Source organism: Leptinotarsa decemlineata, unplaced genomic scaffold (genome assembly GCF_025532065.1).
Source record: "Leptinotarsa decemlineata unplaced genomic scaffold, Ldec_3_MD MMD2_tig00026369_RagTag_RagTag, whole genome shotgun sequence".
NCBI classification, from domain to species: domain Eukaryota; kingdom Metazoa; phylum Arthropoda; class Insecta; order Coleoptera; family Chrysomelidae; genus Leptinotarsa; species Leptinotarsa decemlineata.
In genome coordinates this window covers 2360063-2379992 of record NW_027412709.1, presented here as the reverse complement: position 1 = coordinate 2379992, position 19930 = coordinate 2360063, and the positions used below count along the sequence as shown (strand labels likewise).

General features: G+C 34.2%; 2 protein-coding genes across 4 annotated transcripts; both read left to right on the top strand.

The window, feature by feature from the left end:
• Positions 1-2001: 2001 nt before the first annotated feature.
• LOC111507998 (dynactin subunit 3) lies at positions 2002-3093 on the top strand. Of its 2 annotated transcripts, none has more exons than XM_074185224.1 (2): positions 2002-2142; positions 2277-3093. In XM_074185224.1, exon 2 carries the CDS (start codon positions 2277-2279, stop codon positions 2817-2819), a length of 543 nt encoding a protein of 180 aa, XP_074041325.1. In that variant the 5' UTR covers positions 2002-2142; the 3' UTR covers positions 2820-3093. The 2 variants fall into 2 exon arrangements, with proteins under 2 accessions (XP_074041325.1, XP_023019176.2); XM_023163408.2 differs by having other exon boundaries at positions 2065-2213.
• A 10156-nt stretch (positions 3094-13249) lies between these two features.
• On the top strand, positions 13250-17570 carry LOC111507997 (protein phosphatase methylesterase 1). Of its 2 annotated transcripts, none has more exons than XM_023163407.2 (2): positions 13250-13368; positions 13790-17570. In XM_023163407.2, the coding sequence occupies exon 2, from the start codon at positions 13845-13847 to the stop codon at positions 15051-15053; it is 1209 nt and encodes a 402-aa protein (XP_023019175.2). In that variant the 5' UTR covers positions 13250-13368; positions 13790-13844; the 3' UTR covers positions 15054-17570. The 2 variants fall into 2 exon arrangements, with proteins under 2 accessions (XP_023019175.2, XP_023019174.2); XM_023163406.2 differs by lacking the exon at positions 13250-13368 and adding an exon at positions 13561-13699.
• The last annotated feature ends 2360 nt before the right edge of the window (positions 17571-19930 follow it).

Genomic DNA, 19930 nt, shown 5'->3' with positions numbered 1-19930 from the left:
GCGGAATATATAAAATATGGATTTATTGAAAATCCCACAAATCCTTCATCGCCTATGTGCCTCCTTTGTCAAAAAACATTTTCGAATTAAGCGATGAAAAAACTCTCAAAAATAAAATGCATTCAGATAAAAAAGACAAAAGTGTGACTTATTTTCAAGAACTGGAAAAGAAACACTCAGCTCAGCCAACTCTGTGTCAAAACTATTTCCAGCGGCTCTTAAGCAAGGCGACGACGGACTCCGAGCTTCCTACAATATCTCCTTGCTGATTGCTCAAACAGGTAAACATCACACTATTGGAGAGGATTTAATTTTACCAGCAATAACAGCTGTAATAACTAACTGTGCTCCATAAACCAGCGGCAGAGCAAAAACGAATTGATGAGATGGCTGGAAACTTCGAAGAGTCATTGTGCAACCATCTGAAGACTTCTAAATTCTAAATGAGTCCACTTTACCAACCAAGGAAGTATTGTTGTTGTCATACGTGAGGTTTATTAAAAATGAGAAAATATATCAAGATGTACTATTTGCCAGACATTTAGAGATGGATACAAAAGGAGAAACTATATATTATGCACTGGAAAAATTTTGTGATGAGGAAGAAATTCTACTGAAGAATATAATATCAGCTGCTACGGATGGCGCTTCAGCTATGACAGAACGTCACAAAGGCTTCATAGCGTACTTAAAAAAATTAAATTCCTGATGTGCTCGCTGTACATTGCGTCATTCATAAGCAACATTTGGTGGCGAAATGAGTGCCCCTCTCTATCACTGCAATATATCATCAAAGCAGTCAATAAAATCCGAATAAGTTCTTTAAATGACAGATTATTTAACCAGCTTTGTGTTGCTAATGATGAAGATTTCAACCGGTTGGTATTTCACACAGAAGTGCGTTGGTTATAAAGAGGTAATTATCTGACTCGATTTTACAATCTATTTGACTCTGGACGAGATGGGATGTCCTGCACACATTAACCGTATGGGGAAGATTTCAACTCGGACCACTCAACTCGGTAGGGGCATGTGAGGGGGGATACGAAGAATTTTGGCTACAAAAGCCAATCCTGGATTATGGTCCACCGTTCAACGATTTTTGATAGCATTCCCATCATCGTATTTGTGTAAACGTGGATTTAGTTCTGTGGCAACGTTGCTAACTTAAAAGAGAAATCGGTCGCAGATTATCGAACACGGTGACTTACGGCTGTTTTTGAGTAAATTCGAGCCTGACATTGACAAACTTGTAAAAAATCATCAAACTCATATTTCACATCAGATTAGTTTCAAAATTCAAATTGAAATGTTCGTTTAACATGAATAAAAGTTTACCTAATATTACAAAATGGAGTTTTACATTACCCTTATCAGAAAGTCTTATTTTCACATGACACAAATAATTTAATTAATAAAATAATGACTGCGATTGTGATTCTTGAGATGTAGTAAAGTAGAAAAATGGGGGGGCTAGAAAAGAATTGATTCTTGAAGTGGGCGGTAGGCAAAATAAATTTGAGAACCTCTGGCTTAGTGGAACGCACGGATGATGATTCAAAACTAGCGTGAGATTGGTTTTGAAACGGATTTTGACGTTACGTTACAAATTCGATTCTAATTGAGGTTAGAGGTTGTTTTTAATATTGTATTTGAATCTGAGTAATTTTATTCTGGCGAATCTCATTATTAATAACGTCATTACGAATCGTTTTTGAATACACGCTTTAATACGATCAAACGCCAGAAAACACCTCTGAGGTTTCAGCACGTATTCATCCTACACAATCTTGACCGAAGAAACATCGTACCTCAAACATCAGTTGTAACCGACGTGGAAGGCATCGGTCACATTCAAGTATACTAAGTGTATCATGATTGGTTAATAAATATTCTTATCTTATATCAAACGCCAATCGAGACGTCTTTGAGAAACACACCTATTGGCAGTACTGGTGTTGTGCTAGATCAGTAAGTCACTAGGCAAGTTCTTAAATTCAACAGAAAAAAATCATGTGGATTTTTTCTACCATTAGAAATGCCCTAATAGATGATTCTATCGGATCAGGTGCTGACAGATAAGTTTAAGAACTCACCACCTGTCAGTTGTCAGTACTGTCAGGTGGTGCAGGTGTCACTCTGGTGAGTCTAGTGGAAAAGAAGTGGAAATTTTATTTTGTATTTGTGTTACTTTATTGCGTGTAATTTTTCTGGTAAAATCTTGATCAATATTAATAGAATATTACCTCGTGTAAAATATTATTTATTTGTTTTAGATGGATCCAATAAACTTGTTAGAGAGCCGTATTGAAAATCTGGAAATTCAGATTTTCGGAGATAAATTACCAACTACAAATACTAAAAATGTTACTAGTTTACTTTTGGAAACTCATGCAATGATTACTTCAGCTTTAAGTTGCAGAGAAGTAATTAGTTCCATGCTTCACCATTTGTCTATTATAAATGAATATCTAGATCCAAACCTTGGAGTAGATGAGCTAGAAGCTGAAGCTAAGAGGTATCACTTACTCCAATTATACTCGGAATTGAAAGATACTGTACAGAAGATTGGAACTTTAGAGTCACTGTTACCCTTCATTGATTCTGAGAACATAGCGAAAGTAACTGAACTATCAGGAAATATAGAGCAGCTGGCAGTTGGTAATATGAATATATATTCTGAATGCCAAGAAGTTACTCAGAATGTATTGAAATCTTTGCGAAATTACAATGAGATCATTTCGACTATAAAGATATTATTTGCTGATCTGGATACTGAAGTTTCTCTTCTGGAAAATTCTTTAATTACAGAAGAATAGTTTTATCCAACTCTCTCACAATAATAATAATACTGTCCTAGTCATAATACTTTCTGAACTTGTACTTGTATACTTAGAAATGATACTGTAATCCAAATCATTGAAAACTAAACATTGTTCTAATGAAATATCTGGAATTATTCTGAATCTCCCAAATTCATGGGGACCATTGTCGTAAAAAACTAGAAATAATAATTTTTTTCATGGATATAATTGGATTGTGATTCAAGGTGTCATACCTCATATTGGTAATATATTTTTCATATCATTTGTACTTTTCTGGGTGTTGACTTTGAATTCAACAAAGAATATCAGTTACCTGAAAGAAAACGACTGAAATGAATGAGATAAGAAGAAAGCTTTCACAGCTGGAGATAACTATGCCGAATCTATTTGCCAGGTTTGTCAGCCATGGTCTGCAGGTTTTTATAATTGAAGGTTTATTTACACCACGGGTTCCCAACCCGCATTATGCTTACCACTGGTGGTACGTGTGGGTGAGTGAGGGTGAGGAGTGATGGCGCCCGACGTAATGTGAAGAGAGCTGTGCTCTCCACTTCCCCCCACGCCAACATTCTTCGGCCTCACAATATTGCCAGTGATTGTGCAATGTTTATATGTTTTTGTAGTGGTCCATTGTGGGTGTTGTAATATTTAATTGTGATTTTGTATAAGAAAACTGAACTATGAAACAATTTCTGACGTCCTCTTCTACTTCAAAGGGTTGTGCTAAAAAAACCTAAATCACTGGTCAATTGTAAATATGATGAAAGCTACTTACAGTATGGTTTTATAGTAAAGCCAGGGACTGAAACCAGTGACATCCCATCCCTATTATTCCTATTCCTCAATGTGTTATATGTCTTGAAACACTTTCGAACCAAAGCATGAAGCCTTTTTTACTGATGCGACACCAAACTACTAAGCACTCTGATTTGATTGGTAAGCCTATTGCATTTTTTAACAGAAAAATCTTTTTTTTTCAAGAAAGACAAAGTTTGTCAATATCGATACTAGTTTGTCAATACCGATACTAACTTGATAAAGACGTCATACCTTGCTAGTTTAAGAATCGCAAAAGATGGAAACCCGCACACAATCAGTGAGACGGTTTTACTGCCAGCTGCTGTGCATATGGTGCAAGCCGTTTTAGGAGAAAAGGCAGCCAAAGAAATTACAAAAATACCACTGTCAAATAAGACAGTAAAGAGACGAATTGTCGATATGTCTAATTATATTGAAGAAAAACTGGCTTTTAAATTTCAAGAATGCACTTATTTTGCACTTCAGGTTAACGAGAGCACCAATGTGACAAACATGGTGGAGCTACTTGTTTTCCTGCAATTTGATTATAATGAAGAGGTGGTAGAAGAGTTTTTGTTCTGAAAACCATTCGAATCAAATACCACAGCAGAACTCATTTTTAAGGTAATTGTTGAATATGTGCTCAAAGTGGGCATTCCCTGGTCCTAGTGTATTGACTTGTGTACAGATAGGGCAAAAGCTATGTCAGGTTGAATGCCAAGGCTTGCAGCAAAAATAAGGGAAATTGCTCCTAAATGCAAAAGTACTTAGGTGTTGTGCTTGATACGAAAATTTCATGGGAAAACCAAATCACCACTTTATGTTGAAAACTCGTCACAATCACGTACATTATTAGGATCAGAAGTTCTTATGTTTTTAACTGGAAAAAATCATAACATGAAAACATTTGCTGATGAAGAATGGTTGTCAAGACTGGCTTGTCTAACCGACATTTTTGACAAACTCAACATACTGAACTTGGTACTTCAGGGACCAAACACAACAGCCTTCACATCCAGTGACAAAATGAACTCCTTCAAGAAAAAGTTGGTCCTTTTTATGTTCACAAATACAATAGGAGAATTTATCTGCATTTTCCACTCTTATCATCAGTTTTTGAAGAAAATGAAATATCTTCAATGACAGATGTGGTTGCAGATATCATTGTTCACTTGGAAGGCATTCAGCGCCCGATCCAGCTATTTTGCCGCTCCGGGCAAAATTATATTTGCTGCCTTTTATCCATGTGTTATTCAATAGATGGTATAATTTTAACCTATTTTTGCCGCCCGGGCAATTGTCCGGTTTGCCCCTCTCCCTAGATCGGGCGCTGAAGGCATTCAAAAAGCTTTAGGAAGTATTTCTCTGAAGATTATTCAAAAGTGGACTGGATCAGAAATATTTTATCGGAATCTCACCAAATGAATTGGAACTAAAAGTTTACAGAAGATAGTTCCATGAAAGATTATTTTTTAGAGAAACCTTCAATTTTAACTTCTGGGTCGGATATAAAACCAAGTACTCTTTGATCTTCTGACAAGCTCTGCTATTTTTGATATCATTTGTTACGAGTTACTTGTGTGACATTGGTTTTTTTGAACATTTGTACATGAAAAATAATCATGGAGGCAGAATAAGTTTTTACTAACTTTTTATTCAAATTTAAATATCAGTCAAAGAAAATGAAGCATAAATTAATGGATGTGGTTGTTACTACGTAGTAGGAGATCATCATGAAAATGAGAAATTAAACTTTTTATGTTTTTTACCACTTTTATTTGTAACTAACGTCACTGCAGTTTCGTCCTATGACATTTTCAAACTATTACAATAAATAATAATAGTTTGAAAATACCCTTATAGGACGAAACTGCAGTAAAGTAATTACAAATAAAAGTGGTTGAAAACAGAAAGTTTCATTTCTCATTTGTTGAAGAGACTAAATAACTAGAAAAGTCCTATCCTAGTGGATCTGAAAAACGGGAAAAAGCTGTACATCAGAAGAAAGTAATTGAAAAGTTACCAAAATTAACATCATATTTTACTACTACTAATAGAGAAACTTCTGTAAGTAGCAACCAAACCAAAAACCTTCCACATGATGAGTCGTGTCGTTCACAAATTGCGCTAATTTCTAAATCCTCATTCTTCAATAATTTCTACCAACTTTGGAAAAGACATTGAATCAGAAAGCGACCGTCCCTATGACGAAAGAGCAACAAATTCGGTGATTTCACAAACAGCGACAACTGTGTCAGTCGAACGACAGTTTTCCAACCCGGAAGAAATATCACGCGATCTCGCTGATTATTTTTTTGAAAATTTTACAGAAGAAAATCGCGAAATATTGATTCGTAAGGGATCCGCATATTTTCAAAATGAAGATTCTGACTTTTCAGATACATCCAGAACCTACAAAGATAGAAATACATCAGTAACTAGATCGGGCGCTGATTTTAGTTTCAGTATATGTTTTATCGCAAAAAAGAACCCTAGCGATACATTCCATGTAGTTTGCAAGACCTCAGTTGAAAGTTGGTGGGGAAAAGTTTCTCCAAAAATTTGAATAACGCGTTTCAAAAGAACCATGATGACACATTCCGTAGTTTGTAAGGCTGCGGGTGGGGGTTGGTGAGAAGTAGTTTCACAAAATATTCTTATACTTCGTTTTGTTGAAGTAATTTTCTTATATGTTTTTACCGCAAAAAACCCCGATGTTACATTTCGTAGTTTGTAAGGCTGAGTTTCATCTTCAAAATTGTATTTTGTGAAGCACCTTCTTACTTCAATAAGTTCATCACATACATTAGTGAAATTCATGATTATCCAACACGTAGCAATACTCACCTATATATGTTTCTTGTACTCATTATTCGCAATCTATGAAATTAATAAATTGATGGATGTAGCCGTTACTACGTGGTAGGAGATCATAATGAAAAGAGAAATGAAAATTTCTATGTTTTTTACCACTTTTATTTGTAACTAACGTTAGTGTAGTTTCGTCCTATACGGACATTCTCAAACTTATACAATAAACTTTTTTTTTGTTTATTTATTATTATACTTATTAGGTACATATTATTATTTTTATTTTGTTTATTGTATAAGTTTGAGAATGTCCGTATAGGATGAAACTGCAGTAACGTTAGTTACAAATAAAAATGGTAAAAAACATAGAAATTTTCATTTCTCTTTTCACTATGAACTCAACTATTCATCGTGGTTTGTTAAAATTAAATAAACTTCCAATAGAGGTGGAGCAGTATTGTTCAGTGAGAAAATTCAAGGATGCTTTGATTGAACATATAAAATTAACACTTTAGATTATTTATTAATGTAACACATTTATTGCATACTTATGGCAAATATTTGTTTGTTTCATTTATTTATTTGCTTTTTGTTGTTAGATGTACATTTATTCATGTTTGTATTTATTATGGTTACCAAGAAAATTCTTTGTTTATAGAGGGATAAATCAAGCAATTTACTTGTATATGTATTGAGTTCTATTTTATTGTTCTATTATATTTTATAAAGATTTGTAAACAATTTTAAGTAGGGTTTGGTGAGCAGAGGCGGCGTAAGGCAAGGGCGGTGCGGGCCATACGTTAGAAAATTCTCAACTTGAAGATATTCCACTTTTCGGCGCACGAAAGCATATGAAGTAAACATTCGTGAATATTTTTTTTTTCTGATGAACTATATTATATTATAAAATTAACTCATTAAAAAAAATTCTCATCTTTATTAACGCGTGTCAATACCATAAGCACATTTTTGCAATCTGTATAGTTCGAAGTGTGAATATTATTTATTATTATGGATAATGTTATATCTGTAGCATATCGTATAAACAAAATTTGATTTTATGACGATATATATCAACTACATTGCCTCGAAAGTAAATTTTTGGTTTTTTATTAGTCGAAGCTTTGTTCCTTGAAAAACAATATTATTATATACCTATGTAGGTACTTTCAATAGGTGATATGGGACCAAAGTTGCATTCTAGCACTGACAAAAAAGTATTGAATCGAAAAGAGAATATTTTTAGGAGAGATTAATTTAGGGTAGAAAAGGTTTTGTCCGAAATATTCCCTCAAATCCACTAGCTGAATAAATCGCGACTATGTACCAATACCGAAACAGTGACCCTTTTACCTCAATTCAACTAGTCAAATAAAACGCGAATAATTCCCAAATAAACTTTGAGAAACATTGACTTGAAATATTTCGTATTTCCCCGGCCAGGGGCCCTCGCACGACTCACTAAAAACTTTTCCAACCTATTTAGCTACCATCCCCTAGGGGGTGCAGTTCAAAAATCCTACCAATCTATAAAAGAGTCCAAAAAATTTTCTTGACGGGCACCTTCGAAAAAAATATGTAGGAATTGTTCACGGTTATCGGTTATTAGATAAAAAATCAGCTATATCTATATGGACAGAAACAAACCACACAATAAATAAAGAAAATATGAAAATACGTGCAATATAGGAAGGAGATAAATTTGTTGTAAGTATTGGAAATGAATAAACTGTACAAAAACTCCAATTTCAAAACTCTCAAAAACCAACTAGAATTCTACAGCTCTCCCCTTTTGAAATGAATTTTGATAACTATATAATATCACATGAGATGCGTTATAGTTCACTAATTATTTGAATCACAAAATCATTGTATTTATGAAATGTTGAGCCAAGCGACTTTTATCATATTATAGAGAGATCATATGAAGACGTAGGGGAAGGCCGGGCAACGTGAACACCCCAGGCAAAGCGAATACTCCCCACTACTTCTATATTATTCATTCGACTGTCATCATACCACCGTAGTGACATTCCGCCATCTTGATTTAGTGCGCGGCAAATACTAAAGCATGAGGCCGCGTCGCTTGCCGGCCGCAGAGAAGAGATTTGTGTTTTTGTAAAAAAAGATTGATTTTACGAGGTAAGTATATTGATTTTATTTCCGTTGCTATTGGTTCTTGATCTTTAGAAATATTTCAATTCAGTACCATGTCAAAGTAGGTTTTTGTTGTATCTTTCACAGAAGTTAAGCATTATTCGTTTTGTACAAAATTTGTTAACCTCAAAAGTTACCTAGTCGGGCAAAGTGAATATGGTATCCACTTTGCCCGCTATTCCTTATTATTGACTTATAATTTCATCATGTTGTTCATTTGTTTCAGATCGATAATAAATATAAAAAAAAAAAACTAAACAAGGGTCGTGGGATGAGAATGTCATGAAAACAGCTATCAATTTGTGCAAAGCTGGCAAATCCATAAAAAGCACAGCTAAAAAGTATGGGTTGGCCTATGCAACCGAGAGTAACAAAGAGTGACGAATATTGGAAAAAACCTGTCATGCTAGATATCTCGAAAACCGTCAAAATTTTCGAAGTGGATATATACATAAAGTGTCTTTTATTTTCTATATAAAAACCTTAATAGCGATAAAAAATCTAGGTTGCCTTTTGAAAAAACACAGTTGGGATCCGCCCAGAAAAAATTGAACACCCTGTGTGACTGCAAATATTTTCATTTTGTCGAGGTCAAGCAATAAGGTGATATTATAGAAATTCAGATTGCTATCAGTTTTCTAAATGAAATGATAAGTTGAACCGAGAGCAACTCTAGATGATATTATTGAGATTTAATATGAAGGGGCCCTTCAGTTCCCTTTCGTTATGCATCTTTTCATAAAGAAATCAGTTTAATGAGCATTCCTGACACCGACGGATCCCAACTCCTCAGATACGACTGTTACCTAAGTCGATTTCTTTACCTGTTTCAATGTATCTGGTCGTCAATAATAGGGAAATAAAATTTTCCAAACTGAATCAATATGCATTTACTTTACATACTCTCACGTGAGATGCGAAATGTTGAGCCAAGCGACTTTTATGACATTATTGAGAGATACGAAGAACTTCGCTTTTCATTCGAAAAGAAAGTCCTCGAATGATAATTTCTTAACTGAATCAATATGTAATCCTTTCACATAATTTTACGTGAAATTGTTTATAGTTCACTAATTATTGAATTGAATAATTATCATTAAATCGAACAAATAATGTATATATGAAATGTCAAAACCAGTGAATATACAGTATATGCAAATTTCAGAAGGAATCAGTACGATTGGCATTCTTAACAGCGGCGAATCTCCAGTCCTCAGATACGATTGTTATTTGGGTCTGTTTTTTCTGTTTCAAAGTGTCTGTTCGTCAATAAGAGTGTTATAAAATTTCTCAAGCTTAATCATTATATATATTTTTACATCCATTAACGTGAGATGCATTATAATTCACTGAATATTTGAATCATGAAATTAATATATATATGAAAATGCTGAGCCAAGCAACTCAAGATTATATTTTTGAGAGATCATATGAAAAATAACTTCGGTGCTCATTCGAAAAGAGAGTCCTCAAATAATTTGGTACATTAGTAATTTTTTTGTCACCTGTACCAATGTATCTGTTCGTTAATAATAGTGAAATATCTCATTTGATTAAAATCCATCGAAATTCATAAGTGACGCCCCCACTCGAACAAATCTGCAGGTACTATGCGGACGGCCGATTAGACACATAGTATAAAAGAGTCTGGAAATTAGAGTAGTGAACATCAGTATACTTGTTGATATACGTATTAATCGAGTGATTGCCAAGTAAGGATAATTTTCTAGTTCTATCATATTCCAGATTAACAATCAAACTTTTCCATCTTAACGATATTTTCTGCTCAGAAATGGAGGGTTACCAGCAACGTCAGTTCAGTAATCATTCACAAGAAGATGTTTTGGTATCATTAGCAATCAGTAATCCACAAAATGATCGAATAAATTCAGGGGAAGTTAATCAATTCGTTGGAGAACTGAATGACTGTCATTTTCAGTGTGATCAAAAAGGCGTTAATGCCGTTGAACAATCAGAACAGCACTCTGAGAAAATTCCCTTTGAAGCAACGGCAACATATTTTTATCAAACGTTCATGGACCAGGAGAAGGATATTGATTGTTTGAAGGTGATTGACAATGTTTCGTGATGAATTTCACTAGTTCGGACTTCCATTGTCTATTATATAAGGGATTTCAAATCATTTTATATAATAGACAATGGAAGTCCGAACTAGTGAAATTCAAGGATATTGATGTTTTCGCGAACCCGATCTTTTTTCAGAATGAACCTGGGGACAGACAGCAAATTCCGGAAATTTCTTTACAAGAAGACGGTTTGGCATCTTCAGCAATTCACTAAACGACCAAATAAATTCAGGGGAAGTTCAACAATTCGTTGGAGAACTGAATGACTGTCATTTTCAGTGTGATCAAAAAGGAGTTAATGCCGTTAAACAATCAGAACAGCACTCTGAGAAAATTCCCTTTGAAGCAACGGCAGCATCAAACGTTTATGGAACATGAGTCTGATATGATGGAGGACGCGAACGCGAATGAAACTGGGGACGGTGAGCGAATTTCGAAATCTGCTGATCAGCAAACAAATCCCTTCGTGGGATATGATGGTATCAATCAGGAGAGGACTCCGAACCACGTTGAAGAAAGAAACAATGGGCAAGAAATTGTCATCGGTCAGGATTGTTTCGATGAGAATCATTTTCGACAACAAATAAGTCGTTTTTTTGGATAATAAAGAAGATGGGTCAAGTTCAGGAGTCGAGATCCCCCGCAGTTTCGGAGACATGAATCGAAAAGGTGGGGTTAATGCTGAAAACGACACTGAAATCCCCAAATTCAGATGTTCAATCTGCAATAGGTGTTTCAGGCGATCTTGTTATCTCCAACAGCATATGAATTCAATTCATGGGGAAGCAAGACATTTTAAATGCAGCAAATGTGGAAAGAGGTTTTTGACCGCCGAGCTCCTGAAAACGCATTTTGGACGCCATGTTTCGAACAAAGAGTTTCAATGTGAATGCTGTCCAAAAGGCTTTCATTATAAAGGCGATTTAAAGCGGCATCTGTACATACACGCCGGAGTTAAGCCTTTTATTTGTAACGAATGTGGCAAACGCTTCACCAGGCGTGATCACATGCAGAAGCACTTCGGTACCCATTCGAAAACAAAGTCATCGAATTGAATTGTTACATGAATCCAAAGTCTTTTTTTTAACTGTTTCAATGTGTCTGGTCGTCAATTTTAAAGGATTACAATTTTCAAACCTAAATGAATATGTATTTACTTTTTAGGATTCATTGGTAGTTGTACCAATCCACAAGTACTATAGTTTTTGTGATCAATATTGGGTAATTGTTTTGGTATTGATTGATTGATTGGTATTGATTATTGTTTTGGTATTGTATCGATAATTCAGGTAACATTTTGCTATTGCCAGGTACCTGTTGCAGGTACCAAAAGCACCTTAACTATTTCATTGTATATTTGGGAACTTGTTTGTGAAACATACTCCAGGTTACTTGAATATGGTTTAACGAACCAAAACCGGTCGTGAAAAATAAAAATCGCAGTAGAAATCAGACATATATTCAATTGTTTACGGATTGTTCAAGATTGAATTTATTTAAGTACCTACAAATTTTTCATTCTCTATTGGTGGAATACATATGTTTTCGAATAAAAATTAGAAAGATATCTGCATCGATTGTTGTTTACCAAAAGTTATGCATCTCCGGACGCGAAATTAACATTGAAATCTCCTGCTGAAATTAATGGCAACGTATGATAGTTTTCTCCTAATTCTTCAGAGCTTACTCGACCGTAAATGTGTGCTCGCACCTCTCTCTCTTGCCCCTACAGTAATTTACAAAACGTAACTCTCTTTTTCTATCTTCTCTAAGTTAATCTTTGGGCGAGACGAACTTTCGCAATGGTCTCATCACGCATTCACCAGCTCACTCCCCAAATCAAGCGCACTTACAGAAGTTTCACTTCAAATATCCTTTTGCAATGTTCCTCAGAGAACAGGAATCAAGTTACAAAGGCATCCTAGCAAACAACCAACTAGCAAAATTTTGTTTCGATACCTGCAAGTTGTCCACCTGCCGGCAAATTCGGCATCTATTTGTGCAATGTTCTTCAAGGACAACACTTGCGGTGGTACTGGTGACAAAGCAATAAGTATGATTCTTTATTCAGTTGACAATAACCACCTGCGTACATGTATGTTTCAATGTTGTTGCATCTCAAGACAACCAGCTGGGTAGGACAAGCAAATCAATTATCTTCATTCGTCAGAAACTTTCCGACATGATTTTATACGTTTCATATTATTCATACAGTATGCAAAAAAAATTGTATTTCATCCATTTCTGAGTTCTGTTTGAAGTTGCAAGTCCCTTTAGCTCCCCAAAAACTTATTTTCAAATCGATTGCAAAATTTGAACCAAACAGACAAGGAAGGAGTAAAAACGTGGAACAATTCGAATGAAAAATTCAAAGCGTATTATAATATTCTACATTATTACGAAACACCCATTTAATTTTCCATGAAATGTGTTTTACTGTCGAGTAGTTCATATATATTATTCACTTGTTGAGCAGTGTGTAAAATATCAAACGCTGACAAATCCACACGTGGTCCTAATAAACTGAAACTGTGTCAGTGAGACACAAACACCAAAGGTTTCGACAAGAATGACACTACTGGTTTGAGCTTTATTGTGGCCGAGGTACCTTTTCATAATCGCCCATCGAAATATTTCAAGTCCAAACTCGTTATCTGCCAATTTGTCACTTTCACCACGAAAAACTATCGGTTAGTATTTTTACGGTTGGTTCACCAGTTTTCAGGGAACCGTGTTCCATATATCCAGAACAGGGGTACATTTTTGTCGAGTCAAAACAATTTTTCTTTTCATTTATTTATTATGAAAATATTGAAATTTTATTTGTAATTTCAACTAGTTTTCATAGTTTGAAATCAAAATATTTTAAAACTGAGACATATGCGTGGCCCCTATTCATTACTAAATTATTCGCATGGCAACCCTGTCATGATTTATGCGAGGTTAACAAAACTATAAAAGAAAGATATGTGTATATTTTGGGAGTAATTAATATATGAAATCCGGCTTGAAAGAACCCTGGTATAATTTTTTTAATAATCTGCTTCATTTTTATTTCAATGGTATATTAATAAAATAGTATCAGTTATAAAAGTATTTTTAATTTTTTAGGTTAGATCTCTACTTCTTGGTCATAAAATTCGAGAGGATCTTTCAATAATATGTCATGTCTGACTTAAGGAGAAATATATTACGTTTCCCTGGTAAACGGACAGGAATCGTAAAGACCTCCATGCAAAATTTTTCACCAATAAAATGGTCAGAGTACTTCAGTGAAGAAGAAGGAATTCAGACCACAGATGGTGTTTTTCATGTTTATGGTAGAGGTACAGATGGTCCTATTTTATTGTGTCTCCATGGTGGTGGATATTCTGGGTTGACATGGTCATTATTTGCTGCTGAAATAGTGAAACTAATAAACTGTCAAGTAAAGGCAGTTGATTTAAGAGGTCATGGGAAAACTACCACATCCAATGATGCCGATCTTTCTTTAGAAGTAATGGCAAATGATGTTATTGAAGTAGCCAATAAATTGTCTGAGAAAACTGGGCAGCCAATTATTTTAATGGGTCACAGTATGGGTGGAGCAATAGCAGTTGAAACAGCTCGGAAATTAGATTCAATTCTGGGACTTTGTGTTATTGATGTAGTTGAAGGAACCGCACTTGATGCATTATCTTCTATGCAAAGTATTCTAAGAGGTAGGCCCTCACATTTTAAAAGCCTCCCTCATGCCATACAGTGGTGTTACAAAGGTGGGCAAACTCATAACTTAGAAGCTGCTAGAGTATCTATGCCAGGTCAAGTTCTTAATACGAAGACAGGGAAATTGGCAGCCGATGAGTGTGACAATGCGGGTTTGTCAACTGTAGACGAATCACCTTCTCATAGTGATGATTTAGTAGCATCATCATATACCATTGCAGAAGTAGAGGAAGAGTTGGAAGAAAGTGAACAATCTGATAAGTGTACTGACTGTGGAAAACCCCCTCTCCCTAAATCTCAAAAGACCAATACTTTCAAAGATCCAAATATCATCAAACTAGAAGATAATGGAATGATCTTCAAATGGAGAATCGATCTCAGCAAAACTGAAAAGTTTTGGACTGGATGGTTTAAAGGCCTGTCACAAAAATTTCTGGATATTCATGCTCCTAAATTGTTGCTTCTGGCTAATATTCATGGACTTGATACAGCTTTAACTGTTGGACAAATGCAAGGAAAGTTTCAGATGAGGGTATTAGCGAAATCTGGTCATGCTATACATGAAGATCAACCGCAAAAAGTAGCAGAGGTTTTAAGTGGATATGTAGTTAAGCAGAAACTAGCAACACCAAAGCCTGCATTTGTTCATCCAGATTTACCTGAATGTTGATATGTACTGTTCATGGTATTGACTAATAATGTGTTCTATGATTTCTAATAAATTCAATTCTTCAAAAATACAGTTTGGACAATAAAAGAGTATATATGTATCATCAACAAAATATATTATAAAACAAATTTTGTTTTATACCATTCTTTTCTTCTTTGGTGAAAAAGGTAGACAACGTGTAATTTTTGTGTTTAGTCAGAGAGGGTTCTTATTTAGATGATAACTGAACAAATGTGTTTTGAACAATTTCTTTTATTTTGAGAACTTTTGGCTTTATTGTTTATTGAGAAGTTTCTATGGTTTCAATTCTTTTATGCCACACAAATAGTTGTTTTCACAACAAATGAACTTTTATGCACTTCATACTTCACAGTAAGTAAATTTAAAATTGTAATTATAAAGACCAACTTCAAATTGAGAATGCCTCTGTATAATGTTCTGCATACTAGAAATTTTAAATTGATAGAAAAAATGAATATAAAATATGTTTTTACCAAATACTTAGTGTTGACTAACAATATGAATTTGACCCAAAATATTAATGGAAGCCTTCAACTATTAGTGAATTCCAAAAATAAATGCAATTCTTCATTAAAAAGTTTGGTTGTTCAGAGCTGTAGCTACATTGTGTAATTTTCATTAGTTTGTGGACTTATATGGATGCACAAAGTGATAACACATGTATATTCTTCTATTGTCCCAAAGGTATATCAGATGTAAGTACAAAATTTGAATATTCAAGTTTTTCAAACAACACCTGACTTGGTTCACTTTTCCTTAAATTAAGATGATTGCTTCTTCCAGAAAAAAAAAAACTAGAATTCAGTTCTGATTTATACAGACCGCTTTTTTTAGCTGATTGTATTATTGCTATTTTGGAAATGGTAGGACTTGGAAGGTTGGTTAAATTAGAAAAATGTTGCCTATTTGCGGAACAATAAAAATTGTTTTTTCAGTAAGTTATCATCAATGGTCATTTTTGTAATTATTGCTTTGTTGTAATTATTGTAACAAATTGCTTTATTTCATTTGTTGGCTATACCACCTTCATTTCAAATATTGTGAAATAAGGCAGGGACACTTTTTTGTGCCATTTCATGTTCTTATGATCTAGTATGAACCAATTGTTCGATGCAACAATCTGTTCATTGAATTTCATCAACTTTTTTTCAATTTATGGAAATCTAGTTTTTTTCCATCAATTTTAATAGCCACTGTTATGAAACATTCAGCTATGTATCATAACAAAAATATTGGAAATGAAAAAAATCAAGGCTGGTAGGCCGTGGTAGAACCAAACATTTTTTCTGCTATGTCAAAGTTTCCGTCATTGCCCATACTTCAAAATACTGTCTTCATCCTCACAGTCAATACTTACACCACTGAAGATATCTGCCTTGGTAGTAGATTAAACATTTGATTACTTACTTTCGATCATTGTTCAACAACCCAGCTTTTGTTCTTTTTAATCGTTACTCCTGTTGTGAAAGCCTGTATTCAATATGTATGTATTCAAGTTATACAATTCTTTGTCAGAAAGATGTATAAAAAAATTAGAGATCAATATTCTTTGTTATAGTAAACAAAAATTGTTTGAAAAATAATTTTTATAGAAAATAATGTACATATTTTGATGTAATTTCGTTTTGTTCATCAGTATTTTACATATTTTTCAATATGAATTTTTCTCAAATAGAATATTTGGAAAATTTTAAATAACGAATTTTTATAATTTACAATAGACACGTCAAAAATATAACTAACAACTGTTTTGGAGTGATATTTGATTTTTTAGAAGCATTTGTTTTCTCAATAGTAGGATCAGCTAAAAACAACCCCTATATTAAATTATTTATATGAACATAACTGTAATTCATTGGAATTCAATAATAGGGAACACATATGGTATTTTTTGTATTATTACTTCAAATAATTGATGTGGACCTCAGATATCTCAATACTCATAATGAAAGGTCCATATGTTTATAAATTCTCTACAGATTGAGAAAGAGATGGATTTTTCAAGGTCAGGCGAGCAAAAGGTGTTCTAACAGTAAAATATATTTTTGCTCAGGAGATGAAAAATGTCTTTCCAAAATAGAGTCAACTAACTCAAAATCCGTTTGTGTTAATGAAGGCTATTGGAGTATTATTCAAAAATTGGTCAGAAAGAAAATTATATGAAGTGTCTGTGGGTCAAATGTGGAAAAATTTTCATGAAAAAAGTGATAATTCGAAAGTGTCCCTATACGATAGAATCAGCAAATAGTCTTAATGCTATCCAGTAATAATAAAGTGAAAATGTTAACTGATTGTTTCAATAGTATGAGTATGTTGGCTTTTGATCTAGCTGCTCTTACAGAGACTTGGTTGAACCCATCTGTGTACAATAATGAACTAATTGGTGGTATAAATTATTTATAAATGACAGGAATTTTATAAGGATCAGTAAAGCTACAGGCGGGGAATTATTACCCATATCATGTAATTGTATTATTAAAGATTTTATTGATAGAACTAGAATCGCTATTTTACACTCTGTATACAGCGTGACTCACGGTCGATGTTAGGTTAGACGTTTATGGTAAACGCAACGTATGATTTTTCTGAAAATTTCACATCTTACATTACCTGACCTGTTATATCGATCGAAAATATTTTCAGCATTGCGGCGTTGCCACTTTATTTTTTACCCCATATATTTACACCTTTTTGGAATCGTTCTTTTATTATAATACTTTTTTGTTTCACTCCATTAACGCAGAGAAGACAACGATAAAAATAAAATAAATACAACAATAAAAATTAATTGGCGCTCCGGGGCGACTTCATTGATTCCAGTGGCGCATTTGCTTTTTCAGCTGCAGGAAAACCCGGAAAAACCTGCAGCACCACATCATCTGAAGATCTTGATCCAACAATGTCCTCTCTCTCATAAAACAAAATGTAGGGTGTCTCCAGAGGCTCCAATAAATTCAATGCATCGCCAGAACACTTCGTGACACGACTATCGTCAAACTTATACCAGTCCGTTTCTTCTTTGACCAAGGCGTAATAATGACCACATTCAACGCCAGAACCACAGTGAACAATGACTGCATGCATATTATAACAATGGTCTTCTAGGTTGAAATGTTCATCTATTTCGAACCTTCCAAAGAGTTTCTTGCTTCCGTTAGAGGTTGAGTCTTGTTTGAAAATCATCAGTGTTATTATTAGATTGACTGGTGCCTCAGCTATACTTGTTTCCTTATAACAGTCAGTTAGTTTGGCGCATGTTTGACAATACAGTCGATCATCACCTGTTAAAAATTCCATTTTCAGATGATTTAACAATAAGCTTTGCACGGACTGGTAATTAGTCGTATTAGGAAAAGCTAGATGAAGTTCCAGAAATTCACATAAGTTTTCAGTACTTCTTGAACATTTACCACAAAGTAAACAAGTGAGGATTTTTCCAGCAAAAGATTTACAAACACAAGACGAGATGGGTTGTACGGAATCATTCAGTCCAGAGCGGCTGGGAGTATTGATTTTGTTAATTGTTAATTGTTAATAATGTCCTTTACCAATCTCTATTGGTTTTCGAGATAAAAAATAATATGTGCTAAATAACGTCCATTACCTAATAGTCTTAATTGACCTTGAGTACATCAGTACTCTCAATTCATGAAAAAGTAATATTTTGATGATAGTTTGGACAAACTAGAAATATTTAATTAGCACCAGAAAAATCGACTCCATATCAAACAGGCCGTACTAAAATTACTATTTTTGCCATTATGCATAAAAGTGGTCAAATGTTCATTTTTCAAATAAAATCCCTGTTCCTTTATGTGTGGTAGAGAGTAGACGTGTTTCAGGTCGCTCCCCAAAATTCGTTGTTAGTTTCAACTTCTGTGTTGAACCAAAATGTCTAGATCAAGAAAAGAAAACCAACTTGATGTGGATGTGGAACATACATGTTCCACATCCAGACACGGCATGTTCCACGATAAGACAAAAGTTTTAGTACTGTTTTAACGAACTTCTAAGACTGAAAAATTAACTTCAAATTTGATTGCTGTCGTTTTGTTGTTCCCACGTGTGGTGGTTTTGGTAACACCATCTTAATGTTTTCCAAGCATACCAAAGAGACGTCTTCTATTTCGGGGTAAATTAAGCTGTTATCATACTTAACGTACTTTTTCAGAAATTTAACTTCACATTCCTTATCTCTTTTACATACTACTTCAGCTATGTAATACATTTTTTCTTTTTGTCTATAAATTCTATCAAAATAAAATCGGCAACTTCTGGCTCTTTATTAAGCTTGTCTAGAAGAAGTGGTGGATCGATTTCTCCTACAAAATTAATATCATCATCAGAATCTTCAGTTATCAGCATCGCCGCGTTCTCATTTTCTTCGTCTGTTGAGTCTTCATCGAATCCTACTTTTCTTTTCATGATATTTTTCTTCTTTAAGCTTTTTTTTTTCTCTCTCTATCTGTTTAGTTTCCATGGCGATCTTTTCTGGAGTGTCGGTGGCGATAATACTTTTAGCTTTTTCTCTCTTCTTTCTCTGATTCTTTCGTTCTTCAGCTTTTGCGGACTTACGAAAGTTTCTGTGTTTTGATTTTGTGTGGGAGTTGTGTGTAAATTAACTAATGCTGAAAGTGAGGAGACTGACATAATATTTTCCTCAATACAGCTTGATGTTGATGGTTGATTGGGATCTATATGTGGTCGGTCATTGTTTTGATCCACATTCCTATCAGTTACGCTATTATTTGCAAAGTCGTTATCTGTAAATATGAATTTAACAAACGGATAAATCCCAGTTTTTCGAAATGTGGATTTTATATTAGCTGGCGTCATCGATTTTTCTAATGCATTAT

Coding starts and splice junctions, on each gene's coding strand:
- LOC111507998 (XM_074185224.1), top strand. CDS start 2,277: ATGGATCCAATAAACTTGTTAGAGAGCCGTATTGAAAATCTGGAAATT.
- LOC111507997 (XM_023163407.2), top strand. CDS start 13,845: ATGTCTGACTTAAGGAGAAATATATTACGTTTCCCTGGTAAACGGACA.